This window comes from Ascidia mentula, chromosome 6 (genome assembly GCF_947561715.1).
Source record: "Ascidia mentula chromosome 6, kaAscMent1.1, whole genome shotgun sequence".
In the NCBI taxonomy this organism is placed as follows: Eukaryota; Metazoa; Chordata; class Ascidiacea; order Phlebobranchia; family Ascidiidae; genus Ascidia; species Ascidia mentula.
Genome location: NC_138571.1, coordinates 15,113,864 through 15,141,218, shown reverse-complemented (window position 1 = coordinate 15,141,218; position 27,355 = coordinate 15,113,864). Strand labels below are relative to the sequence as shown.

At 38.2% G+C, this 27,355-nt stretch overlaps 2 protein-coding genes across 2 annotated transcripts; one reads left to right on the top strand and one right to left on the bottom strand.

Moving 5' to 3' along the window:
* The first annotated feature begins 211 nt into the window (after positions 1–211).
* On the top strand, positions 212–22,304 carry LOC145905317 (nucleosome-remodeling factor subunit BPTF-like). The gene is made up of 42 exons (XM_082992486.1): positions 212–437; positions 943–1,180; positions 1,379–1,484; positions 1,688–1,827; positions 1,895–1,996; positions 2,262–2,492; positions 2,905–3,087; positions 3,349–3,515; positions 3,659–3,758; positions 3,945–4,056; positions 4,116–4,574; positions 4,818–5,140; positions 5,331–5,510; positions 5,753–5,873; positions 5,967–6,033; positions 6,494–6,668; positions 7,316–7,539; positions 7,865–7,997; positions 8,145–8,581; positions 8,937–10,203; positions 10,535–10,590; positions 10,737–10,834; positions 11,079–11,235; positions 11,480–11,797; positions 12,002–12,152; positions 12,353–12,436; positions 12,504–12,579; positions 12,919–12,999; positions 13,504–13,629; positions 14,293–14,368; positions 14,765–14,840; positions 15,042–15,171; positions 15,989–16,114; positions 16,804–17,014; positions 17,426–17,542; positions 17,880–18,012; positions 18,564–18,689; positions 19,171–19,505; positions 20,049–20,222; positions 21,220–21,412; positions 21,695–21,779; positions 22,103–22,304. The coding sequence occupies exons 1-42, from the start codon at positions 292–294 to the stop codon at positions 22,300–22,302; spliced, it is 8,040 nt and encodes a 2,679-aa protein (XP_082848612.1). The 5' UTR covers positions 212–291; the 3' UTR covers positions 22,303–22,304.
* A 418-nt stretch (positions 22,305–22,722) lies between these two features.
* LOC145905318 (IQ domain-containing protein K-like) lies at positions 22,723–26,083 on the bottom strand. Its single transcript, XM_082992487.1, has 9 exons — positions 25,993–26,083; positions 25,791–25,928; positions 25,303–25,428; positions 24,890–24,987; positions 24,587–24,639; positions 24,322–24,402; positions 24,175–24,259; positions 23,525–23,639; positions 22,723–22,879 (listed from the first exon to the last, which is right to left on the bottom strand). Exons 1-9 carry the CDS (start codon positions 26,060–26,062, stop codon positions 22,785–22,787), a joined length of 861 nt encoding a protein of 286 aa, XP_082848613.1. The 5' UTR covers positions 26,063–26,083; the 3' UTR covers positions 22,723–22,784.
* Between the last annotated feature and the right edge of the window lie 1,272 nt (positions 26,084–27,355).

Here is a 27,355-nt window from a genome sequence, read left to right as displayed (position 1 = left end):
TCAAATTTGTGTTGTTTGCAACAAAATGTGGTTAAAACAAGGTTTTATTATCAAAACACAACGGCCAGAATATGCGAACAAAATATAATCGAGCACGCGCTTGTGCTTGGAGCTCGGCGCCAATTGTAGTATCGATTCGAGCGTTGCTCGATTAGTTTGCAACCACGTGACCTCGGACTGACGAGCCTTGCTATGATGGCGTTGTTGTGAACTCAAACGCGATCTTTGGTGGGAAAAATTGAACGTTTGTGCACTAGGGGGCAACGCAAGCATTAGGAGCAACAGTTTCACATGTTTCGAGGCGGTAAAATGCCGCGCCACAAGAAATATTTAGACGATTTAATGGCGAACGAACCGTTGGACGGGCGACTAAAGCTTGAGCTGAGGAAACTGAGCAATTCGGACGGGTGGGTGTCGACGACGGCCAGAGAGTCCAGGTATTGTACTGGTGGTTGCATGTAAACAGTACTGTACGAGCACTCATGCGTAACATTTTTAAGTAACACATCAGAAACAAACACTTTGTTATAAACAAAATTAAACCTAAAAACACGTTTTATCGTAATATGACGCCATTTTGAGCGTTTTTGTGCGTGGTGGCCTTGCGGGAGAACAGAAATTGACCTTCGGTCGTCAGAAAAAGTTTTTTTCGTCTTTCACTATGGTACAAGGCACATTTTAATGAATAATTTTGCTACCTACTTTAGCCTGGTCTGATTTTAATTCATTTCGGCCAATTCAATCAAAACACATGTACTTTATATATATTTTTTCTCATGTACAGACTTTTGTTCAAATATTAATATGTTGGTTTTAAATGATATTAACAATAACACTTATTTTGTGCATTCTCATGTTAAATATTGTTTCTTGTTCTTGATTTTTCCAGTTTTTAGTCTGTACATTTTAAGACATTGTCAGTTAATGTGCCATGCGTTTTAGTGCGAGCAGCAGTCGAGCTTCAACGCCACAGTCCCATGCATCATCAGTTATTGGAAATAGCAGTACGCCGACTGCACCGAAACGTGGACGTCCAAGGAAAAATCCCTACCCAAATCTATCCGATGTCAAAAAAAAGAAAAAGAAAGGCAGACCTCGATTGGACAAACCCAAACATTTTAAAATGGTTTTGGAGAAAGATGATGACTTCGAAGTGGATTACATAACTCCAGATGAGGATGTATGTTAAGAATGTTTCATGTGTACATATATATTTTAGTTTCTGTACTGATTAATGTATTTTGTTTTTGTTGCTGCCAGGCATATTCTAACTTAATAATCTGTTCTTCTGGCACATACAAAAAACGTAACTTTATTCCGACGTTTCGCCTGTTATACAACAAGGCTTCCTCAGGGTAAAGTATTTTGTTTTGTTTAGGAAAGTGACTCCCAATCAGAACCGAAAGACTCTGTTTCATTCCCTTCGCTATCTGATGAGGAACACTTTCTGGACAATGAGGAACAGGATGTTTCATCAATTGAAGGTATGTGAAAACATTTTGTTTCAGTAATATTACAAGCTAAAAAATATTCTTTTAGTTTATATTTTTTCTTACCCAATTGCAGTGTACCAAAAATTTTGTTTTATCTTCTGAGTAGTTGTGCAAAAAGGGTTCTTTAATTTTAATGGGTGTGACCAATTAGTTTGACGTGTCATTCGGGGGAGTTTAATATTAATTTTTTTTAGGTGGCATTTCGTCATCTATGTGGTTGGATGAGGAAGAAGCTATAGAAGAGGAAGATATACCAGTGCTGGAGTTGCCGGAGTCCTCCGACGATTTGTTGATCGAACGAAAGCTGGTCATGCCTGCCTTGGCTGTGTATGAGGTATTTTAGATCTCGTTATATATACCAACATGTGGAAATCGTGGCAAATCGAGACTTTCTTGTTTAGACATTAAGACACTTCCGCAACAACCTGCGATTATCTCCGATGCTGTTTGAAGATTTCTGTGCTGCAATCGCTACAAAGGATACTACTGTCTTACTAAATGAGGCAAGTGTCATCAGTTTTTTTCAGTTTGTTGTTTCTAATAAATATGCGTTTGTTGTTAATTTTATTTTTTAGATTTATATAACTTTTAATTTTTACTCAAAACTCCGCTCAAATGTAATGCAATTTGGATTTTGTTTGTTTGTGGACTTGTAAGCATTTTATAAAAACTACACACATAAACTAATTCACATTGTGTATTTTTTCCAATCCTAATTTTCTCACATTTAAGAAGTGACAGTGATTTTATGTTCTATTTATTGTTTAGTGTCACATCACATTGTTGAGAGCATTGCTGAAAGAAGAAGACCACATAGGCACGACCTTTGTTCCCCCAGATCAGAAAGACGCCTACAGTGTAGCGTTCTATTTTTTGGATCATTTAACATGGCCTGAAGTGCTCCATTATTATGTGGAAAGTTCACCCGAATATAAAGATATTTTGCCTATTGTGGAAAACAAAGACTTCCCATCTGTGGAACCACAGCAAAAAATAGAGGTATGGGTTAAGATATTACGTTAACCACGTGTATTTGCATGCTGTTTTTTGTTCACTAAAAAATTTCTGTCAAATGACCGAAATGCCAGCAAAAATTTAGGACATTTTCAATTTATTTTGGTCATTTACGATATGTTTTCGACCGTCGTCCGCTCGAAAACGATTCGCAGAGAATTTAGAAAAACGACGTCCGAGGCAACACAAAGGGCATTTTCGCCTAGCAATGACACCCTCAAATAATCTACCAGTCAATTTCCTTTGGGACATTGTGTCCAAAACGGCTTTTATTTTTTGTGACATTTCTAAAAAAATTGGGTCAATGACAGACAAATGTCACAAAAAAAAACAGTTTGCATGTAATCATTTGTCAGCATATCTGTGTAACTAAAATCTAAACAAAAAATGTCCGCAGGTTTTGCAATTCCTCACAAATCTCTATTTATCCTCCACGAAAATCCGCGATGAGCTGATGATGGATGGAACAATACATTATGATGATCACTGTCGTGTTTGTCATCGATTGGGTGATCTTCTGTGTTGTGAAACATGTCCCGCTGTGTACCATCTCGCTTGCTGTAATCCACCATTAAAAGAGGTAAAAAATTTTCACCTAGAAAAACTTTGTATCAATTAGAGTAGCTGGTTGCAGAATTAATTTTTGTTAATCCAAAAGCTGATTAAAGAGGTATTTTTGTTTGATTTTTTTTGTCAATGGGAAACCGTTTTTTTTTTTAATTTTTTAATCCCCTTTGAATTTTTTTAAGGAAGCCATTCAAATTTATTTTTATAGGTTTTTTGTTTGTACGTTTACTTTATTGTCCAACAAGTGTGTATTATTGGATTTTACTGCCTTCAGGTACCTGAGGATGAATGGCAGTGTGGGGTTTGCGTGGCGCATCAGCTTAACGGAGTAACAAACTGCGAGTCAGAACAAGAAACCAACGGGCAGTACCTCAGACACGACCCAATCGGCGTAGATCGACATGGAAGGAAGTATTGGTTTCTTGCAAGAAGACTGATTGTGTAAGTAGTGACAATTTTCTCCATCTATTGGTTCAACTGTTTTAACTGCTAATAAAAATCACTTAAAAAACATGTTTATGTCACCATGGCTTCGTTGCTTTTGATAGTTTAATTTGTTTTAATCCGTTTTTTGTGGCTCGTAGGGAAGGGGGAGATGATACTCATTATTATACGACCGTCGAGGAGTTTGAATATTTAAAGAACAGACTTGACCCTGACAAATGGGAGATGACCTTGTGTGAGGTATTTTGACTACATGCGTTTCTAGTTTAAAACCTAACAAAATTTTATAATAAACCTAATAAAAAGTTTATAATAAACCTAATGGTATGTTGTTAAGTAACATGTTTCTGTGTGGAATTTTTATTAAATATGCAGATATTCCGCAACATTTAAAAACTTAGTGACAAGGTATTTGTGCGTTTCCAGGCTCTTGTTGACGTAGCGGAGGAATTTCCTCGACATGCTGAGGTGACGGAACATCTCACGAACAAAGCAAAATGGAGCGAGCACTCTGTCACACAAATCGACAATCTAAAAAGTATGTCACTCACTTCCTATTGTGCGTTGTACATAAGTTACAACTTTTTTTCGATTCAGACAAAGTTCAAAAAGCCATTGAGGAAGAAGCCAGGGAAGCGGAGGAGCAGAGGAAACTGGAGGAATTAAAGAGAAAAGAGCAGGAAGAAGAGGAGAGAAAGATACGAGAGCAAGCAGAGGAGGAGAAAAGAAAGCAAGAAGAAGCTCTGAAAGAAGAAGATGCGGCAAGGAAAAACATGGATATAGATGCTGATAGTCAGCAAGCAGACTCCACTTCAGTAGAAGAACAACCTGTCGAAGATGGGGATGCAGAGAAAAATAAAGACGAGTGTGATAAAATGAATACAGAAGAGGACACAAGTCAGATGGACCAGAGTGTACCTGAACCTGTTGTAAAAGAAGTTGCCGTAGAAACAGTGGAGGACTTGGCTGAACCAGAAAGCAAAGACACTGAAATAGAAGGAGTAAGTGCCTCTGAAACTGTTGCAGAGTCTGCATCATTGGATTCTAAACCGGCAGGTAAACATCTTGTTTGTTGTTATAGGAAGCTATAGCTGCATGGTTAAAAATTAACTTTTAAATAGCAGCTCCTTTCATAGAGTTATGATTTTAAGAAATTCTGTGTTTAATACTATCGTTTTGAAATCTATAGAGGTTTTTTCTTGTTTAACCTTAACTACTAGTGTGAGAGACAAAAAAGTGCTCCTGTCTGTACAGTTGTTTTTCAAATTAATGTTTAATATTATTGTTTTTGAAATCCAGATGTTCATGCTGAGAATGCGGAAATGTCGGATAGAAACATTAAGACAGAAGCAGAACTTACCAATAGCGATAGCAAAGAAACAATTGCAGAAACAAGTCTTCAATCTGAATCTACCCCAAAACCACTAACTGCTACTGTGACAAACGAGAAAGCTACTGTACCCATTCTTCCAAAGTCTCAGCCATCCCCACAAGTAGTCAAGCTCCTTCCCAAGCAACAAAACCTTTGGCCTATCAAACTTGCCAACATCAAGGTTCCATTGTCAAGGTGTGACGCCATGGTTAACACAAGTGCATCTTCTGTAAAAACGCAAGCTGCTTCAGTAAGTGAACAAGCTGCAAAATGCTTTTTTTTTCAAAATTGTAATGTTATATTGCCATAAAACTTGATTGTAACTTTATATCTGTAAACTGAAGTTTGTCACCTGCAGCATGTATGTACTGGCATTTTCTTCAAACAACAGAAAGTGCTGTAGTATTTGAAGGGTAAAAAGCATGTTATTATTTCTGCAGGCTGTGACAGTGGCAAGTTCTTCTGTGCAGCAAAAAAATGCCTCCTCGGTTACATCGCTAAGGACATTGTTTGTCCTGGGCAAGGATGGAGCCCGCACCCCAATTACAATTGGCCCTGGTGGAAAGATCATCACGCCTCAAAAGTTTTTGCTCATTAATTCTCAACAAAATGCAAACAAAGTAATTACTTCACATCCTAAAGAATTAAATTTAACAAAAAGAACATAATTAAAAAATTTTTTAACTCAATACCCTTGCAATGCAAAAATTGTTTAAAAAATTCATACCCAATACCCTTGCAAGGCGAAATGCATCACATAGTAAAGTTGTATGAGTCAGTCTTGTTACTGCAAATTTTTTTCAATCTTTAAAATATATATATACGGTAGTAATATAAAAATATATAATATTTTATTCTGCAGACTCCTAAGACTGACAAAGTTAGCAGGGAGCTCAAAAAGTTACAATTCAGTGGTGCCGGCCCCAAGATGCACAAAATTGGTGTCACAGGCTCTGTAACAAACTCCCCAAACCTCAATAAAGGTATGCTTGTGATTTAACTAGGTGTTTTTTTGACATTTAAGTGTAGTTGTCAGACCATATACTGCATGTACTACCACAAAATTGATATTCCAGGTGCAACTTTACTGCCCAACACTCACGCTGCTGCTTCCATTCCCAAAATTAACAAGCCCCCTTTCAAGTAAGTTTTTCATTGAAATGCCTGTGAAAATTTTGTTATCATGTGGTTAAGTGTCACAAACATATGTTCTGTTCTCCTCCATATTGTTGTGGCATAAAATTTCAGTGTAAAACAGAATTGTTATATGCGCAAAAGAGCCATAATAGTCAATGAGAGCTGCAGACAGGTGTACACACTGTTTCGACCTGTAAGGTCACATCAGTGCAGTTGGTGACCGTTGCACATGCTAGCTGGTAGACTAGTAGGCACACAGATTTCCAGAATTATTATATTGTGACATTATTTCAAAAACTAACCATGCCATTTTGGCTAAATTACATTATTACTGAACCTTAAAACATGCCACTCATCCTTTACACTTGGTTAGAAATTGTGATAAAATAGGATATCCTACCTCAGTGAAATAATATCTCTGTGCAAAATAGTCAACATGAACGACTGAACTTTATGCTTCATATAGGCTTGGAGAAGACGAAGGTTACAAACGATACAAGAACCACTATGTTGAAAACACCCTTGCGTTAAACAAATACCAACACAAGGAAGACAAGGACAAAGACCGACATGTTGGATATAAGTTTTCCATTGGCGGACCTGTGGAGTTTGAGTGGGCAGGAGAACTATGTGGATCCAGGGTGAGTAATTGTTTCAACACTTGTTTAAACTTGAACTGTCTGGAATTTTAAGAAACATTGTTTTTAAAAGGTAGTTTGCCTGGTAATGCCATTGATTTTGATTTTGTAACACTTCTTTTATAAAGTTGACCTATGTTGAAACAGTATCTAAAATTTAAATAGGAAAGCCAAAGCATTTTAGCTTTGGCTTTCCTATTCAGACTCATCAACTCCGGATATTTTGCACCCAAATATCTAAAATTTGTTTAACATTTGCTGCAAAACTTTTGTACTGATACAAAACACTATTCTACTGCTAATGATGAGATGAAGTATTATCGCTATAGACCACCATGTCATGCTGTGCGTTTTTTACTGATCTTCTCTCTGAAGCAATGATTAAACAATGTTATACCCTAAAAACCTAATGCAAAAAACTGTCAGGAAAAGGTTTGGTGACCATGTTTCCTGACCAATTTGTATAATTACCTCACATATGCAAATTGTGGAACCTCTGAGCTGACAAGAATCTTATTTTAGGATATTCTGCATAAAAAAAATGTATTGATAAATAATAAATTTTAGACACCTGTTAAGAAGGATTACACAAAAATTTCAAATATTTTGATTGCATATGTATATGTTTTATTGTAATTCTTTGTGCACAGGATGAAATAGTTCACACCTTACGATCAGCCCTCTTCCGTTTCGAGCAGCAAATCCCGCTTTGTTTCATGCATTCCAAGTGGGAACAGTATCGCAAAATGTGGGGCCGCATGTTACTTAAAAACGATTCATCGCGTGCTTTCGCCGTTGTCCTGGGTATACTCGAAATGGCAATTCGGGACAATGTGAAGAAAACTGTTTGGAAAGATGCAATGGGGCAGTCCAGGTAATTTTGTTCATGCAGAAAAATGATTGCTGTTGGTGTAATATAAACATGGGCTCTATCATGAAACTTCCACAGAATGGTTTGAATTGTTTGTTTTCTTGTATACGTATGTTTTGGTTTTACTAATGACAATGATTTTTGGTCTGTTTTGCATCAAATCTCACTGACTTTCATATATTGTCTTGAAAAAGCTTTTTTAATAATCATGGATTTTTTTGAGAGATTTTAGGATGTATTTTCTTTCTTTTTTGATCAAACCTTGATTCAAGGCAATGACTCAAAATGGCATCGGTTTGTTAAAAAATCACAAAACCTAAATATTTAGGATGAGGCGTCTTCTGACAGCAGAAAAAGAATCGTACGAGAAGAAAAAAAAGAACAAAACAAAAGCAGAAGAGGACATTGCAAATCGTAAAGCTGTTTGGTGCAAATATCCACTGCCTATCAGGAGTATGCTTGTAAGTGAAATTCTCTTTTGATAACTAGGTAGTTTTTTAATAACTTACATCTTACAAGAGTAATATTTTTTATTGAATAATATTAAATCTTCAAAAGGGGGATACAGGTGTTTTGTTGCTTCCACTAATTCTGCAAATCTCCTACAGGTGTGGAAGATGAAAGGTGAAGAGTACAGGATCACAGGGTACGGAGGATGGATGTGGATCTCGTCTTCCTTTAAACTCATGGAGAAGCCTTACAAACCCAAGCCATACACACTCGTGAGCAAATCACGAACTCAAACAGGTCCAAAAACCGAAAAAGAACCGAAGGAGTCGGCAGATGCTTCAAAAACAGCTGAAGACGATGATGCAGCTAAAACCGAAAAACAGGAAAATGAAGATAAGAGCAAGGAGAGCAAAGAGACCAAAGCTGAAGAAGAGGTAGTGGATGATGCCAAGCAAGCGGAGGATTTAGCTGCAGAGGTTAAAGGATTAGTTGCAGCAAATGAAGTGATCGATGTTTCTAAGAATTTGTTGGTGAGGTCTGTGCTTTATGATCGAAAATGGCAGACCACTAATCTGGACAAACTTCTTCGGTGGAGGTAAGTGCCTGCCTGCATCTATGTACTTCTATTCATAACATGAAAAATATTGTTTACCTTTTCATTTTTTGTGTTGTTAGTAATGTATTGATTCTCGAATATCTAAAACTAAATTTGTTTTGTTTGACTTGGGATCCTCAAAATTTTGTGCATTTCTGATTGAGATTATACTATTTAGTTGCAAAATGCGTGCAAACACTAGTACAATGAACGTAACAAGCCTAAATATAGCCTGCACAAGCCTTTTTCAAAACAGTTGTTCCGATAAGTCAATCCAATAGAACTACGAACCATATTTGTTTTTAATTTTGAAACCAATGTCACAACATTGCCAAGAAACTTGTGTATGCTGCAGAATACTTCAAGAAAAGCAACACCTCATCAACAGCAAAGCCCTAAAGTCCCTCAGTGACAAAGCAAAAACGAATGGGGATCTGGACAGCAAGCCAGTAAACTCTCCGGCACCTAAAAAAGTGGATGGTGAAGATTTGGAGATAAGTGACGACGATTCGAAACCAAAGGTCGAGGATGCAAAAGTAAAGAAAGAAACTGTCAGCACCAAGCTTGATTGTGAGGTCAAGACTGAACCAATGGAGACAGAGGAAACAACTAAAAGTTCCACTAAAAGCAATGGAAATGCCACTGGTTTGAATGAAGGAGAGTCAACTGACACTGGAAGTGAATGTGAAAAGTTGGAATCTCCAAAGAAAAATGGAAATACAGTTACCACTAATCATGAAGTTACTGTGAAAAGTGAACCGACAAATGAAGAAAGCTCTGATAAATTGACCAATAATAATTTGCATGAAGAAAATCTTCCTGTCGCTGTGGAGCCAGTTAATGGTGGCACTGATGTCGATATTGACGATAGCACCACAAGCAGTCACCCTGCTAAAAACAACAATGATGATATTGTGGATCACGAAAAATCTGCCAGGGCTACCATAGACCATGACACTACAAAAAATCATGTGTCCAAGGGTGATTCCCCTCAACCGGAAAAAATGGATGTTGACACGACAAAACCCTCTAGCCCACCTGCACTTTGCAATGGAGTCGACTCACCTGAAACTATTACACAAAAGAAGTTGATGACATCGACCACTGTGACCACTACCACAACCGAGACAATTGTTGTGAATGCGAATGCTGGTGAAAGTAGTCAAAGCACAACAGATGTCTCGCTGGTGACCACTACGACAACAACACAGAGCACCACTGTTGAAACTGTGTCCAAAGTTTCCTCACCAAAACCTGTGCCAAAAACTGAGCCAAAAACTGAAAACGACTCCTTGGTGCCAAAAAATGAACCTTCGCAACTGCAGAATGAGAAATTAACGACCAGCATAGATATCAATATTGATGGCGATCCTGAGGGTGTTATAAAAAGCACGTACGATTCTGTCATCAAATCCTCATCAGTGCGCTTGGACCACAAAACCGGCGAAGTGCTTGGAAAAACAGTACACAGGCAATTGTCGCGTAGGTTTAGGACTGTTAAGAAACCTGGTGGCACTAACAAAGTGGTCCAAAGTAGCTCCTCCGAGTCGACAACTTGTAGGAGCTGGAAACTCAAGCGGTCGCCAGGAGATTCGAGCAAGAAAAAGAACAATGAAATCAAGGTAAAATAGTGGTGTGCAACTGGTGATTCTCTGATACAAGTTTATGTGGTAAAAATATGTTCCTGTATAAATTTTGATTTTTGTAATTTTTTTTCTGTTGGGCAAGTACTTCTGGCACTGAAAACTACCATTAGCAAGACAACACTCTGTGTCAGGCCTAATTTCAGTGGCCTGGTTCAATTTTTCATCTTGCAACAAAATATTCAGTTTTCCTATTCCCCCAATCCTCCACATTTAATGGAAGTTGGGTTTATAAAAGTTGAAACAAAATATTGACTCATTGCAATTTTGCTGATCAGAAAAAAAATTAAGATTTCCATTTTGTAAACAGATGCCGATACCGTGGAAGTTTTCCTATGGAAGGGGCAGAAAGAAGAATATTTTCAGGTGATAATTTCTACCGTTCAGGGATAAAAAAATAACTGTTATGTTCTTGAAACAGCTATTTTTTCAACGCATCGTAAAACCTATGACGGTTAACTTTAAGAAAATGTTTCTACATGGGGTTTTAGCCTTTTTACATTCTTTGCCAGACTGCCATCGGTTTGTATTAAAAACCTAGCTCAACGTGGAGGAATAGCTTGGAATCCGAAAGGTTTTCACCTAACACTGAAATGGCCTTCTATGATCGGTAAGTCACAACTTGGTGGACTGTTGTTATTGCTTTCACATTTTTTATTTCAATTTCATTTTATTTCTCATTAAATTTTCTGCATGGAGATTTTGCTTGAAGTTTGGAAAACTTTCTGCACTTTATTGTGTAGTTTTGTATAATATATATACCCACATTCACCGTCTGCACTGATAAGATCTTCGAAACAGTGTGTACTATGTGTGCGGCTCATATATATACCTTATTATTGTTTTGATTTCAGACCTCTTTTGGCCATACCCTTGCCCTCGTCCGACAATAGGAACTGTATGGAGATATAAAGTACAGAATGCAACAACCCTTGCTGCCATTGCTCATCTCTTAAGGGTTTTGTGGCACTCGATCAGATGGGATGACATGGTTACCTCACCATCCCAAGAGTACGCGTTGAACTACGTAGTTTTTAATTTTCAATTTTTTTCATCCAAAAAAGTACTGTTATCCTAAATGAATTTTTGGAACTTAGTTTAAATGGTTTCATTTAAAGACTGTCTGTGCATATTTTTAGTGAAAAAAACTACAAATAATACACTAAACTTAACATATTTATCTGTATGTATGTTTTTCGTGTGTGGTGGATATATTTTACAACACCTCATCATAATCGTAACAATTTCGTTTCAGTGACATGGTACATGTTGTCCACACCGACGAGAACATCATAACCACTGAACTACTCAGGCGCCGGGACTCTGGCAGCAGTGGTTTGCATTCCGAATACTATGTCCGTCGGATCCGTGTTCCAACTTCGGAGTATGACGAGGAAATCCCCTACAGCGAGGCGTATACCCCATCGTCAAGATCAGGCCTTCGGACCCGCACCAGGCCCATAGGCTTGCGGGAAAGGACCAGAAAAGACGGTGTCAACAATCCGAGAGTTGAAACTTTGTGGCTTCCGGAGAATGAAATTGAGCTTTGGCAGATTAGACAGTTTCATACAATGTATGTAGACATAAAATTAAATGTGTGTTGAACTACTTTGCTATTTATGTTTGATTTTGTATTAAATGCCCCCTTTTCAAGTATTTTCCCACCAACCATACCATTAATAGGTATATGTCAAAACTGGGTTTTATTAGTAAAAAATACTTTAATGCATAAATAGGAAAATCACTAAAAATATAAATTTTTGTGAACACGCTTCAGGTTACGCTCACAACAGAAAAACAACCACCACCAACACAACTTTTCATCGTCAGTCATTACCCCCAGTGCAAAGATTCGTCTTACCCCCCAGGAGAGGGTGATTTCCCTTACCCAACCACCCTCAAGAAGTACACCTCTTTCTTCAAAGAACGTGAGTCACCATGGCTTTGCAATTAAAAATCAAAAGCTCATAGTTTTCCCTGTAGTTGAGTTGAACAAAACTAAAATTTGAAAAAAAATAGCAACATTTCTGACACACTTTCTTCCATAACTTCCAAACTATTTTTGAACTAACCATGTGACAAACTAAAAGGTGTACAGTTCCTAATTAAAAAACTAATTTTCATGCAGGTCACCATCACTCCTGCTTTGCTACAGCAAGCAGCTGCGTTACATAAACAACAAATCAATGTTGATGCCAAGATTCAAGACCAGGTTAGGAGCACTCAAGTCGTAATAAGTCATGTTATAAATACTTTTGTAAATGATGTAATCGATGCAGGCGATCAAGAAGTTGATTCTGAATAAGAGCGGCGACAATGCAGTTCTACGCCTGCCAGAATCTAAAGTCCAACCTGGTAAGTTAAAAAAAAATATGAATACTGTAATTGTCTTTTTTTGTGCTTACCTGCATTAAAAAAAACGACATCAAAATTGTTTATGTTGCGAATAAGTTCAACAACATACATTAAAACAACATTAAACACACAAAGCACTATCTCCATGGTATAATGCATCAAACATATGTCGATACTTACCAAGCTAAATCTATTAACCAAGTGTTTTGTGTGAAAATTATTACTCAAAGGGTAGTGATCTCAAGGCCATCATATGTGGTGATGGTTTAGGTCCTCATACTCCAAAACCAGCAACATCACTTATGAATTGTTCTGCAATGTTTATTTTTTTTCATCCAGCAACGCCGTTCCGAACGATCACTATCAAGAACTCCACACAACCTCACACTCAATTCATCGCTCTCAAATCTGTTGCACCCTGTGAGTTCCTCACTAAAATTCTGTTTCTATTAGATACTCACGATCTTCTATTTGTATTAGATACATGCTTTTTATCGAAATGTATTTGTCTCTTATGAATGCCAACCAATTTTAAACTTTGAAATTCATGTTTCCATAACTACTTGACACTGTGAAAATCTCATTATTGCCCAGGATCGTTACATACCAGATTCCCCATAATAACAGCACACTTGGTAGAGTGGTCTTAAAATACTTGATATGTCACACCCTATAAGCAAAGTTTCTACCAAGACAGATTTTTTTTCTGTCATTGTGGATGCTTGGTTCAGGATCTTGTAATAAAAGATTCCCACATAGCAATACACTTGATATTGCCTTTCAGCAATGATTGCTGAATATTTCAGCTTTACTTTTAGACCACTTCAGTGTATTTTGCTGTTGAAAAATGGCTAATATCGCGAACACTAATGGTTGTGTTTTCATATCAGCGTCGATAGGCATATGATTGTTTTGTGCTTTCAGCTACCCCCACGTCTGGAAACACTTTTATTCAAGTGTCAGGTGGCCAGGCTTTGATCAAGTCCGGATCTCAGTACATAATGCAAGGGAACAAGATGTTACCAGGAAGACAAATCATTTTCAAACAAAGTAATTCTTCATTTTATATTGTAATTTTAGTTTCTACCTGTTTCGTGCACAAGAAGTTACGTCGGAAAAGGATGAATTTTAGTAAAAAAATATTAAATTGTCAAAGTTATTCTTAGGAACATTATAGTTTCAAAAATCTTTAAAAATATAACCCTCACAGCTGCTGTAAAATCTAATCGAAACATTTGATAATGAATTTTACAGCATCTCTGTAGGCAATATTGTTTGTCTCAAAGTAATTCACATTTTTATGACTTTACTGTAGCAAGACAACACTCTGTGTCAGGCCTAACTTCAGTGGCCTGGTTCAATTTTTCATCTTGCAACAAAATATTCAGTTTTCCTATTCCCCCAACCCTCCACATGCAATGGAAGTTGGGTTTATAAAAGTTGAAACAACATATTCTTGTTAATCTATTTTTGGAATCATTCCCCAATTAAAATTTGTGATCTTTTTTCAAGACAATTTTGCTCAAACGATTATTGTCATTACCCCGTAGAAGCCACACAAAAAGAATTATTGTTAACCGGGAAAAAGTTACCCTTAATTACTAAGTTTAAGTGTATCTACATAAAACATGTTTGGTTGAGAATTAGGCCACATGTTTCTGTTGCAGAGAAAATCCGGTGAGTTTAACAAAATATTATTTTATATTTACAAAGGTTTGTTGCCATCTTCCTCAACTCCAAGCATTCAGCCCAAAACCGTCTCTGTCACTTCCACCCATCCAACCATACGGTAAGTTTTGCCGTTTGCACTCAGTTCATTTAACACCATTGTTTAGTATAAAAGTATTTTGCATAAAAAAGTATTTTGGTATTTTGAAGTATTTTGTATAAAAAAGTATTTTAAAGTATTTTGCATAAAAAAATATTTAGGTATTTTAAAGTATTTTGCATAAAAATGTATTTAGGTATTTTAAAGTATTTTGCAGTGTTATGAGGTACAGATTTTTGTAGTTAACTTCTTAGCTGTCGGTATTTGATGAAAGGGTAGTGATTTTAAATCAATAATCTCCACAAGGAATTTACCCTTACTATCAAATTCTTACCTGCTCATGTACAACATTCAAAAGAATTGTTACATTCTTGGTTATTCTTTAAAACATCCAACAATCGTTCTTGAACCTTTCAGGTTAGCGAGCAAACCGTCAACTCCAACCACACCACAAACACCGCAGAAACCAAAAACGTCCTCTCCAGCCCAACAGGTTCTACTTCACTCGCGTTAAAATTAAGACCCTTGTTCATCACAGTATTCTTTAAACCTCTGGTCGTAACAGTATAAAAGTTGCATACAATGCCAACACGATTCAATATACTCTATTGTGTCAATATTAGTAACACTTTTTTTAAAAAAACGAATTGTTTGAAAAAAATCTTGTTTTCCAAAAACATTTCTTCGGTCTCAGGCTACACCTACGTCATCGAAATCGTCCCGTATGCAGGTGACCTTGTCCAGCAACCAGTTGAACCAACTCATGCGTGTCGGAACAGATACGAGAGTGAGGGTTTCAATCAAACTGAGCGATGGCAAACCAGGTTCGTACACAGAATACTATCAATTACTTCACATGCGGTGATACACGGGATTTTACACAACTTGGAATCAAACTAACTTTGTTTTTTAACGAACGTGCATGTCCAAGTGGCACGGCAAAGCACAATTTTTGGGGCAAGGAGCTGGTGTGGTCACCAAAGACAAAGTACAAGCCAACGACCCAGAAGGCCGTGAGATCTTGGTCACGTAATGCAAAAAAAAATTAAATAAAACAAGATTTGTATCAAGAGCCGTTGTTTGCTAAACTAAGTCAGATGTCACGCAAGACAACACTCTGTGTCAGGCCTGACCTCCATGGCCTGGTTCAATTTTTCATCTTGCAACAAAATATTCAGTTTTCCTATTCCCCCAATCCTCCACATGCAATGGAAGTTGGGTTTATAAAAGTTGAAACAATCAACGCAATTTTCTACATGAAAACTTGTTCTGTGTCCGCGCCATGTGTTTCCTCAATTATTTTTTACCATTGCCTCAGTTTCGAGTTTTTTAACAGTAAATCAATATGGGTTTTGTGAGCTACATACAAATGACCACTGTTTCGACCTATATAAGGTCCCATCAGTGCAGCTTGGTGTGACAATGGACAAACGGCCAGGCAAAGCTACTTTGTGGTGACTGTGCAATCACCATCATCCGTTTGGGCACCAACTAATATGAACGTTAGGCACGATGAGACCTTATAGGTCGATTTTGAATGCAGCTCACAAAACTCATATTATTGTATCCATGCCAAGTAAAGCAATTTACGGGTACTTCCCCTTGATTGTATCGCTAATCTGAACGTCGTGTTTTGTCCAGGTATCGGTCAACTGCAGGTGATTCCCGCCGGGGTACAAGTAACCCCTGCTCAGGGACAACAGCTCATGCAGTGCAAAGTCGGCAATGAAGTGCGGAAATTCCTTCTCACCGCGATATCGGAGAAAGGTGACAGCAACGTCCATTAGTATACGTTTTTCGACGTCCTTGTGTCTTAATTACAATGCAGATTGCTCTCGTGTCAAAACGCAGTTTGATTTTGAAGAAAATTGTTCAGCTAAACAGCATCATCAGTTCTTATACAAAAAAAGGAAAACTAAAAGTAAAATGCTTTTTTTATGTGAAAACTGATGAAGCTGTTTAGGTGAACATTTTCCTTTGAGGAAAACTGCATTTTGACGTCATTTTGTATTGTAATTTTAAATGTGAAGTTGCCACCCGTGTCACGCACGACCAAGTAGCGCTGGAAAAAGTTGAATTCCAGGAAGAAAATATTCAATATTATTGCCTTTGTACCTGAATGACAGCCTCCGTGGCGATTCGTTTAAATGTCTCCGTATCTGTAAGGTTTGAATTAATGTAAATAAGCATGGAGTCAATAATATGAATTTGGTGAGCTGCATACAGATGGCCACTGTTTCCACTATAATGTCTCATCAGTACAGCTTAGTATGACTATGGACGATTGAATTAATGTTAAAGTGGTCACTGCCTCGGCCCAGATAGCCCGTCGGGTCTGTGAGGTAGTCTCGAGACGCAAGCTTTAGCTGGAAGAACACCAGACTCTTGAAGAGCGTATTAAAAGACAGAAAACGTCATTGGTTTCTTTTAAACCCTAAACATTTTATATATTTCAGCCCCAACAGCGTTTCCGTCGACCCCCGCGTCTCCCATTCCGACCCCACTGTCACCTCAAACCCCAGTCGCGGCGAACGAGGTTAGCGTTGAGACCCCGAGTTTGAAACACCGACTTCTGCAACTCCAGCAGAGGCATCATGGTTTGATGAGACAACCTGAAATGGATGTAAAACAGTTGATGACGGATAAGGATCCTTTGTGGGGCGGGAGGTAGGTGTTGTTGAATATAACTGTTTTTTTTGTAAGATGCATAGAGATGGTCGCCGGGCGCCTATGTCGACACTGCAACAAAAACGTAATAATTTGTAAAACAATGTGAAGCTATTTGCGGCCTTTCGACGAACACAAATCGATCGAATATAAGTCCTAGCGTTGTTGGCATTGATACATTGAATAAAGGTTTTTTTGGAACAATCCCAATCACTAATCCTGGCACATAGTGTTGTTTACCATGTAATGAAAGATTTATGTGATGTAAAATTGCCATAGACTTTTCAGTCAGATCGCGCTGTATTGCGTATCTATTTGTTTCACTGATACAAAAAATCCCTAAATATAAGTTGGGGTTTTGCCACAAACATAACAATTTATTATTTCCATTCTCGTTTTTTCCCGCATTAGACCGCAGTTGAGCGACAAACCTGTTATCTACGAACGCCAGATTATAAAACGGGACATGGTGGACCGAGCCAGGAAACGTCAATCCATTACACGGGAGAACAGAGAAGGTCAACAAAGGTACGTATGTAGCGTCAGTTAACTTTACAAGGAAAATCATTTCATCTTCATTTGTTTTAAATGTCTTTTGTTGTTGGTATGGTAACACTGGATAAAAACAGTGAAAAGCGAATTTAACGCAACTTCTTATAAACACCACACTTGAGCACTCCATTTTGCTGCTTTGTATCAATTACTTCTGTTAATAATTTTATCTGTAGCTGCCCTGAACAGTGTAGCACTTTAATTTTTTATATACCTTGTCTTGAATGCCTTGAAAACCATATGCTACAAAATCCCTTATATGGCAACCATACAGTAATAAACACATCCATGAACCTCCTATTCTATTATCCAGGCGAGCGGTTGTGCAGCAACTGATGAAGTCGATCCTGGATAAGATTGAACGCAAAGAAGAGTTGGAGGCGAGAAGGAAAAAGAAGGAGGAACACATAGAGCAACAAAAGAAGAAAAAAGAAAGCATGGATGAGGTATGTGGTCGGGGTTTGAGAAATATCGAGTTGATTTATTTCGCCCTATCTTAATGCATTATACCATAAATTAAAAACTTCAAAATGCCGTTGCAGCGGAAACACAAAACAAAATGTTTTCCTATGCAACCCCACAATTTGAGGGCGTTGCAGCAACGAACAACCCTAGACCGGATATATTGGTTGAATAATTGAATGATTACAACGTGGAATTCCGTTTTTTGTTATAATCTCTGGCGTGTCGGCGTATTTTAGGCTACAGCTGATAGTAATTCTTAGCAACTCCCGTCCAAGTCGCCATAGCCAAACCCAACTGTGGTTTTTACATTTTTAACCACACGGGGATTCGAACCCTCTAACCTGCGCACCGTTCCTTACAGTTTCTTCTTTTATAAATAATTGCTTCATTTAGCGAAATAACATAGATCGGGCAATATTGAAAAAAACAATATGGCAAATTACAAGGGGTGATTCATCAAGACCATTACCCTTGAAAACGTAGAAATGCCACCGTCCATCGAATATTTTTCAAACTACTCTGTGGTTTTTAGGCCAAGTCACAACAACGCCTCCATCACCGCCTAATCCACGCCCTGAGAAAACACGAGGACCAAATTAAACAAGAAATCCGCAAACGTCGAGCAATCACAGAAAAATACATCACAAGGGTTGTGGAGGTAATTTGCACAATTTGAACAAAGACCAATGCAATGTTTTACTATCTTACGGTAGAAAATGGTTTCTATGAAAAAAGTATTGCAAAATACTGATTAACTCATGGTGCCGAAATATTTTTTTTGGTAGTAAACGTCTGTAGAGCTATCTGCCTGATTAATATTTTCAGCTTTTCATTGAAACAATGGTTACTTTATGATTATTCTATAGTATTCAGGATTGATTAAACGTATCTGCAATTATTCGTGTTGTTGTAGACAGTATTTCTTTGGAATGTGCTTCTTTGGTATTAAAAATCAAATACCTAAGCTGCGTTTGGCTGATTCTGCAAAACGTCCTTAAACGCAACATAAAAATTACCACTCTCATTTCGCAACTGCGTAAGGTGCCCTCAATCCTGGCGTACTTTAAAAATATTTCCCACTATTAACAATATTAAAATCGACTTTGAACCTGTTCAAAAAGTTGTGCGCTGTCATGCAGAACGAGCTCTACGAAGACCAAGTAAAATACGGGAAGAGGAGGCATATTCCGATCGCTTCATCCACGCCCATGTCAACCCCGGGCCAAACCTCGTACAAACGACAGCGCAAGACGTCAAGCCATTTTACCACCGATAAACTATACGGTAACGTGCTGGCCGAAAGCAACAGGAGAAAGTCCTCATCCCCAAAGAAGTCCTCCGCGAAGGACTCGAGAAAACGGGAATTGCCGAGCGACCATCAGGAGGATTTCGCTCCCGTTGCCAAGAAGAAGAAAATGATCAGCACATCCACGAAGTTGTATTGCGTATGCAAGACGCCTTACGATGAAACAAAGTGAGTTGCTCTTTTCTGTGCTGCACCATGCGTCGTATTAGCTTCAAGCTGTCGAAAGAACTTTTCTAATTAGGGTTTTATTCATCGTACAACCGCATGATAATCTCATTTTATGTCCATGTGTGTATATATTGGATGTAGGCCCCTTAAGAGAAAAATGCACCATTGAAACTACCTTTTTTGGAGATCGCATGAAATTCTGGGTGGACCAAAGCCTATACGATAGAAATCTCTTAGTTTCAAGGCAAATATTGGTGTTTGTGGGCCAAAATTGTTATTCTTTGGCCTCCTAAACTGCATGGTATGGGCCCTGATGTGCCCATTCACGGGTACTTATTGGAACTAACAAAATTTTATCTCCAAAACGGATAAAAACTGTAAACATAAAAAAAAACAGTTTACCAGTCAAACGGTACATTTTCCAATGTCTATAAATTAAGCAAACAAGCTTTAGATTGTATAATAACCGTAAACTTGACGCGCAAAATGAACCAAGCCGTGCGCTGCATCGCAGCAACGATAACCTTCACACTTAACATACAGGTTCTATATCGGCTGTGACCTTTGTATGAACTGGTTCCACGGAGTGTGCGTCGGAATATCAGAGAAAAAGGCGAAGGCAATGGAGACGTGGGTATGCCAGGATTGTGCAAAGGAGCAATCCGCCCCACAACAGGAACTCTACTGCTTCTGCCGTACGCCTTACGACGATGCCAAGTAAGTAGATGTGTGTGTTGTGGGTCATACGGGGTCAGAAGGTATTAGAGGGACGAAATGCGTGACGATTTTTTGAGTTAAATATCCAGAAGTTACTCAAATTTCTTGGAAAGTTTCTTGGCGTTGCTACATTACGTTATCAGAAAATGATGTATATTATGATCGTCAACAGCAAGACACATATCAACAAGAACTTTTTTGTACACTGTTCTTGTTAGTTGCCAATATTTCAGCCTATTCAAACATTAACTAGTCACGTACAGCTCTGAGAGAAATTTCAACCTTGGATCCTTCGGTTGTGGCCTGTAACATTATAAATAAAACAATTCGCGGAACGCCTACATCCGCTATACGGCACACAGGTTAAGAAACCGTGCCCTATACTGCCAACATGCGGAAATATACACCAAAAATATCGTAAATACGTAGGTTTTAAATTACCTCACAAAGAGTAATGGTCGACCAGCATCAAGCACTCTTTGTGAGTTATTTTGGATACCTGACGTGATAGGAAATATCCGTCAGTACCACCCAGCAAATTAGGCTGATTTTTGTTGTCGAAATCAGGGGTTCCCAAACTGGGGTCCGCAACGACTGCAAGGGGGTCCGTAATGATACAAAAAAAACAATTAGTGCGTTGTATACAGTGGGTAAGCAGTAATCACTGCAGTAATTCATAACTGGATTGGTTTCGTAAGCTTTACAATACGTTCATTGTACAAATACTCTACTTTTAAATGGTTCTTGCACTATCGTTGTATCTTACGATTTTAAATTTGTTTACAATTCTTTCTTTCGTTTCTTTTACTACGTGTCTTAAAAATTTACACTTATCGATATTGTTGACATAGTTTTGTAGTATTCTCAACGCTGATTACGTTGCAAAATAATGTGACGTAAGACAGGGGATCCGAGAAAAAAAAGGTTTACAAAATGGGGTCCGCGGCCAAAAAAGTTTGGGAAACCCTGTCTAAATGATATGTTTCGCTTTACGTAGGTTTTACATCGGATGTGACGTATGCCAGGATTGGTATCACGGTTCCTGTGTAGGCATCAGTGAAGAGGAAGCTTCGGGTATTGAGAGTTACACATGTCCCAGATGCAAGCAAGATGCGAGGGATGCCTCACAAGAGGGCACTCTTTCCGACCGCGATTACTTCAATCTCACCAAGATCGTTCGTCACCTTCAGGTAATTTTTAATCTCGTTTGTTGTTTTACGTGTTTTGTTTTGTAAGTTAGTGGTACCCAAAGAGTGCGTCGTTTTAATCTTGGTTGCAAAATTAAAAAAAATCGCGTGTTACTGCAATTTCAGCCGATTCAGTTGACCTAAATTTTGCAAATTCCAATTTCTGACGTACTTGTTGGCATGCAATCACACAAAACTTGTAGTTTTAAAATCAATACTCCATCCGAAGTGCGACGAAACACGGTATAATTAGCTCCTTGTAATAAGCGATGTTTGTATTCATAGGGTCACAAAATGGCTTGGCCGTTTCTTGAACCTGTCAGAGAAGAAGACGCTCCGAATTATTACAGAGTGGTCAAGAGGCCGATGGGTAAGCATCGAGTATTCAACGTCTGCTTTAGACCGAGTTACAGAAAATTATTTTGAAGTGAGATCTGGATAAAAGGAATTTTTTAACAATTGATTCCTTCAGTCGCTTGTCTTCTATTTTACACAATAGTGTGTGTCTGTAGTATGAAATGTATGGTAAACAAGTGGTCTAATGGGACGTTCCCTGTTGTAAAACTTTCAGTTCCACGTGAATTTAAGCAAAAAGGTGGCATTGAACCAGATTGCCTGCGACGCCACTGAATCCTACAGTTCCTTTGCTGTTAGCACATTTTCGGCTAAAAATATGTGCGTTTGAATTCACAGACATCCAGACTGTGCTGAAGAGACTGGAATGTCGATACTACATGAAACTCTCCGAGCTCGTCGGGGACGTTTCCCTAATATTCGACAACTGCCGGCAGTACAACGGCGCCGATTCGAAAATCGTTCGTTGCGCTGAGTTCGTGGAATCCGTGTTCGTCGGCAAAATCCGCGACCTCCGCGGACGCCGCCACCAGAGATGATGGAAAAAGCGAAGTGTCCGCTGAAGCTAAAGGGTCAGACGGCCGGAGGGCGCCACAAAATGGTCGATTTAGGGCGAAATGGACCGTTTCACCTACTGCCTGATATGTTTTCATTTGTACATATATCCAAACAGTACAGAAGATTGTATTGTATATGATTGTCGCGTTTTTTTTTTGTTTTATTGCGTTTTTGTTTTTTAGTGTGGTTACGTGTCTTTACCGCGGTTCGCCTCGATTTTCGGGGCTTTGTTGTGGAAGAGTTTGCCTTGATCGTGAAACTTTTTGCTGTTAAAACAAGGAGGCATATTTCCATTTTTAAACTAATCCCATTGTGGCCTCGATTCCAGTTCTAACGAGATTGATGCCCGCGAAATCCTTGAACTGTCTGTTTTGTCACACGCCATAAAAATAGACGATTATTTTATAAGGCGATAAACGTATGTCAGTACAAAAGGTGAGCTACGAGCTGTGCTGGTTCAAACTCATTCCATGATCCTCACGGAGCGACTGCTGGATTTCCTCGACGACTTGCTCGCACCACTTTTCCCACGGTTACTTCCCTTGGCACTGCTGCCACCTAGATGAAGTTTTGTTAGAGCAGTTAGTTCGTTTTTTAGTGCAATCCGACCTTAATCAAATCATGCCATACTTCTGAAAAGGATTATCGTGTTAATTTCGATTTCGTTAATCTGGGTATCTCTATTCTTAGCCGGCATTATTTCACGAAACACAGTGGTCTGGATTGACGAGGTATGACTGTGCCTGTCTTGACGGCAAGTAATCGTTAATTGCGAAGGTGACGCCGAAGGAATTTGTCAGGTTTTCAAATGCAATCGGGTCGAATGAATGAATCGAATTAGGATGCAGTGAATCTAATAAAACGATGAAAAAATGCCATAAAAACTATAGAAATCAGGTAGTGTTGGTTGGCGGTGACCGACGTATCAGTCCTCGCCTTTGTTCCCAAACAGGATGGTACAAGATCAGCGTCAGTGCGATCTTTGCATTTATGTTCAATTCCGACACACCAAGTTCGAAAAAACGCAAGATCCCGGCAAGTCGAAAAATATTTTACCGTTTATCGAATCCAAAAGATTAAAAAACGGTATGAAATAAATCCTATTTTTCAATGTTAGCACATTTCTGATAAGGAGAAAATGAGAAATTGTATGTATCACAAAAGTAGGCGATAAATATTACATAAAACCGCCGTAACAGATACCTTGGGAATGACGTTCTTCCCAGAAAATCTCAACTTTTTCTCGAATGTTTTTGTTTTCTTCCCTCCAGTCCCGTTGCCACGCGCGCAATTCGCTCACCTCTGGTTGGCATCTCACCTATGAAAAAAATGTATGTTTCATCAAATTAAAAGGTACACAGGCTTCGCAGCCTAGCTGGATCAGCTACTTTTCCCGACAAGTCAGAGCGAGGTCTGAAAAATCAAGATCCCGGTGAGGTTGGAACTCGACCCTGGGCTAACCAGGCCAAACGCTCTACCAGCTGAGCTCCACGGGGTATATTATGGCCAAGGTGCACTAGCTGCGCAAGCGCACAACTTACCAGGCGACCTTCACTTACGTGGGAATCTCCACCACTGTAATCAGACAACGCAAGATTTAACATGCTTTCGCATAGCAAGACAGGCCCTTTATATTTGGCGATCTCAGCTCTCGTCTTATAACAAAATATCGAGCAAGCAAATATTTGTTTGGTATTTGCTTTTCGGTCTGGTCTCTTTTAAAACTATATCGGCTGTATGCTAATGTCATCATAATAAGAACATTCCCCGTTTGAAATATCACGATATCCGTGGCCTGTTCCCTAAACTATAAGTTCTAGTTAAAAAGCATCGCAACATATAGCACAACGTACCATATGACCTCTGTAGAACGACTGAATAATGACTGCAGCCTCATCCTCTGTCCATTGTAGAGATAGTGGAAGGGGTTTGCGTGGGCTGTGCGTAAAAGTAGCGGTTTAAGTGTTGCTAATTAGCCGACAGATTTAAATAAAAATTACAATTTTTTCAGGAAAGCTTCCACAAATGGTATTTGCAGTAAGGTAACCTTTTCTCTTTCTGTCATTTTCTGTGGATTGTGTCTGGAAAGATTTAATGTTTAAAATCAAACAGGATAACATCGGAGCAGTTTTTTTACAAAAATGTTATGATGAACTTAGACTTTACTTCTTCAAGAAACGTTCATATTCAATTAAGTGAAATTTGCAGTATATTTACTCCAATCATATCAGGAAAAATATATTATGTGCATGATAATCAGCTTACTTGTACAGATATTCTGTGAGGAAGTCACAGGCATTAAACCTTGTACGTTTTCTCTGAAAAATAAATCAATAGTAAAGTGTGTTATGGAGTAATAATAGGACATCAGTAACCACTGAAAGTATTGAAATGTGTCAAACTTTAGAAAGTTTTGCAAATAAATTTGATAAAAAAGGGATGTCATTTTCAGCGACTAAAATAACATCGTTGGTTTATCCACATGCTTCGATAAGCAGAACAGGCTGATATCAGTAGATTTTATGTTAATTTTACTCCATATAATTTATTATCATATAAACTATTTACCTCAAAACACTTTTCGATTTTGGCTTGGTTGAGCATGGCAATAAGTGCTGGTGTGAGCACAGGAAAGACATAAGCCTCTAGATATGCCCTTGGTCCACCTTTAATAAAACAAATTGTATAAACAACACTTTAGCCACTGATTTAGTGTAAGCAATACCACTTGCTCTGAATAAACAATATTGAAAAGCACTGACACTTACTTACAAAATCATTTTTATGCATACGAGCAAATTTATTTACAATAATAGTGTGGACATGTACCTAAAACCCTAATACAAAAAACAATACAAAATAAAAAAACACAAACATCACAGATTTTGTATATTTTTACTAAAAGATATTACACTGAAATACACAAAAATTTAATTTTTTGCAACCCATTTTTTGTATTATCTCCGAATCTTAAAACTTACAACTTTTTGGATCTGGTGGGGGTGAGGGTGGTGGCGTGGGAGGTGGTTCTGGTTTAGACAACATTGTCAAACCAACCGCTGCTGGATGGCTAACAGCTGGATCAAACTCAGCTGCGGCATCAGCATCTAGGAAATTACATGTATTTCAATGTTCCAAGAACTCTTTACTTATAATTGACCAAATACAAACTGCAAACTTTTACATTTAAATTATATTTGGTTACCGATGTATGAGGCAGTGGTGTTCAGCTTCCTAGTTCTCATATTATTTACTATAATTGTAATTTTACAAAAAATGTAAAGGATATATCACTTTTACAAAAGTTCAACCATATTCTTCACAAAACAAGTACCTAATGCATTAACTAAGGAAAAAAGTTCCTGATAATCCACACAATTAACGATGGCCAAACAAATCCTTCGGGCCCATATCAAACTTTCCAATCTAGTTCGATATGGCTTAATCTCTGAAACAAAGCATTACCCACCTATTGGGGTTTGAACCACCATCCGCCCATAAACGACAGGCGTATGCCGTCGAGCTGAATATTGGGTAATATCAGTTGAGACGGAGGCATTATCGTCAAAATCCCGGTCCTCATAGGTGGCCCGTTGAGCGGCAAATTCTGTCCAATTATATGTGTAGGTTGGTTAGGGCGACATATTTTAGCACGCAAAGGTAAATTTTACCGTCACATATTTCCTCCCAGAGAGTTTTCTTCTTTTTTTCGCCGTAGAATTTTGGCGACGGTGTCGCCATTTTGGCCGCTTCGCTTCGTATGTTGTTTGGTAACAACGAATAACTCAAGCGTGACATAAAAAACAAAAATCATACGTAAAAACGAAACATTTGGATAATGACATATATTACAACAAATTTACCCTTATTTATAAAATATTCACAAGTAAAATTTTTTTCTATGATGACAAAATTTCAAATATGAGCAAAGACTTCCAAAAGCGTACGCAAACACATCACGATCTTTTGTTCATGTGTATTATTTGAACAGATGGTCGTTTGCAATGGAAAGTGGGTATACTTCAGATGTATCCCATTTGCGTTCACGCCCACTCATGAATATAGCACTGTAGACAAGGTGAAACAGTGTGAGCTTACAATACCCTAAATACATCCAACATTTGTTTTTAAGCTTTCCATAATTTGAAACAGGACCTATAGTGACAAACAAAAGGACAGGTACTTCGAAAATTAGTTAAAAGGTTATATTTGATCGTCATTTTGAAAGAAAATAGCGGAAAATAGCGTCCACATGAAAATTCCTATAACTTATATTAAACTATTTTTTATTAATTTTTTCATTATTTTGTAATATTCCAACAAAGGTAATGACGGACCTTATGTTGAAGACACTGGTGAAAATTTGACTTTAAAACTTTGGTGTATTTGAACAAGATGTCCTTAGCCGCCCGACTGGTGTCCGACCCCAGCAACTTAATTCTTCTGATGATCTGTGCAGGGACTCTGTTGCTTATGTTGCACGGGGAAACCATTGTAAAAGTTCCAAGGTACGGATTCTACGAGGTAAAATCAAAAGAATCTGGGAAACAGTGGCTTATCGGTTCAGAGTCGGAGTTGGAGCGTCTGCAAAAACTTAAGCAAAGGGATCCTACATCTGATACGAAGCGAGAGCCGCCATGCTTGCCCCAAGAAGACCCGGACTATGAAGAAAAGAAGAAAAAACGTTTGGGAATGTTTAGTGAAAACGAAGCGGAGGATGTGGTTATTGAGGGAGCGGACGGAAAGGATCTTTCCCCCGAGAAAAAGGAAGGGTTGGAAGAAGGAGGGGGATTTCAGTCGAAAGACTATGTTGTGATAGAAGATGAGGCAAATTAAAAATTTGTAAATTTGCAACTAAATGCATTGTAACCAGGTGAAAAGTATTTCAATACCCTGCGTGCAAAAGACACTGCAGCACCCATATGTAACAACACTGTAATAAGTTACAAAATATGCTGTTTCTAATTTGTACAAAAAAATTTGCATGGTCCGTTTATCAGCTGATATTTGTTGTGTGTGGAGCGGTATTAAAAT

Bases quoted from the DNA above. Each gene is read 5' to 3' on its own strand.
- LOC145905317 (XM_082992486.1), top strand. From the start codon at position 292: ATGTTTCGAGGCGGTAAAATGCCGCGCCACAAGAAATATTTAGACGAT. The intron at 4,057-4,115 runs GTATGTCACTCA...TTTTCGATTCAG, and splicing joins ACAAATCGACAATCTAAAAA to ACAAAGTTCAAAAAGCCATT. The intron at 19,506-20,048 runs GTGAGTTGCTCT...CTTAACATACAG, and splicing joins ACGCCTTACGATGAAACAAA to GTTCTATATCGGCTGTGACC.
- LOC145905318 (XM_082992487.1), bottom strand. From the start codon at position 26,062: ATGGCGACACCGTCGCCAAAATTCTACGGCGAAAAAAAGAAGAAAACT. The intron at 24,640-24,889 runs GTAAATAGTTTA...TTTATTTTTCAG, and splicing joins AAATCGAAAAGTGTTTTGAG to AGAAAACGTACAAGGTTTAA. The intron at 24,403-24,586 runs GTAAGCTGATTA...AAATCTTTCCAG, and splicing joins CTCACAGAATATCTGTACAA to ACACAATCCACAGAAAATGA.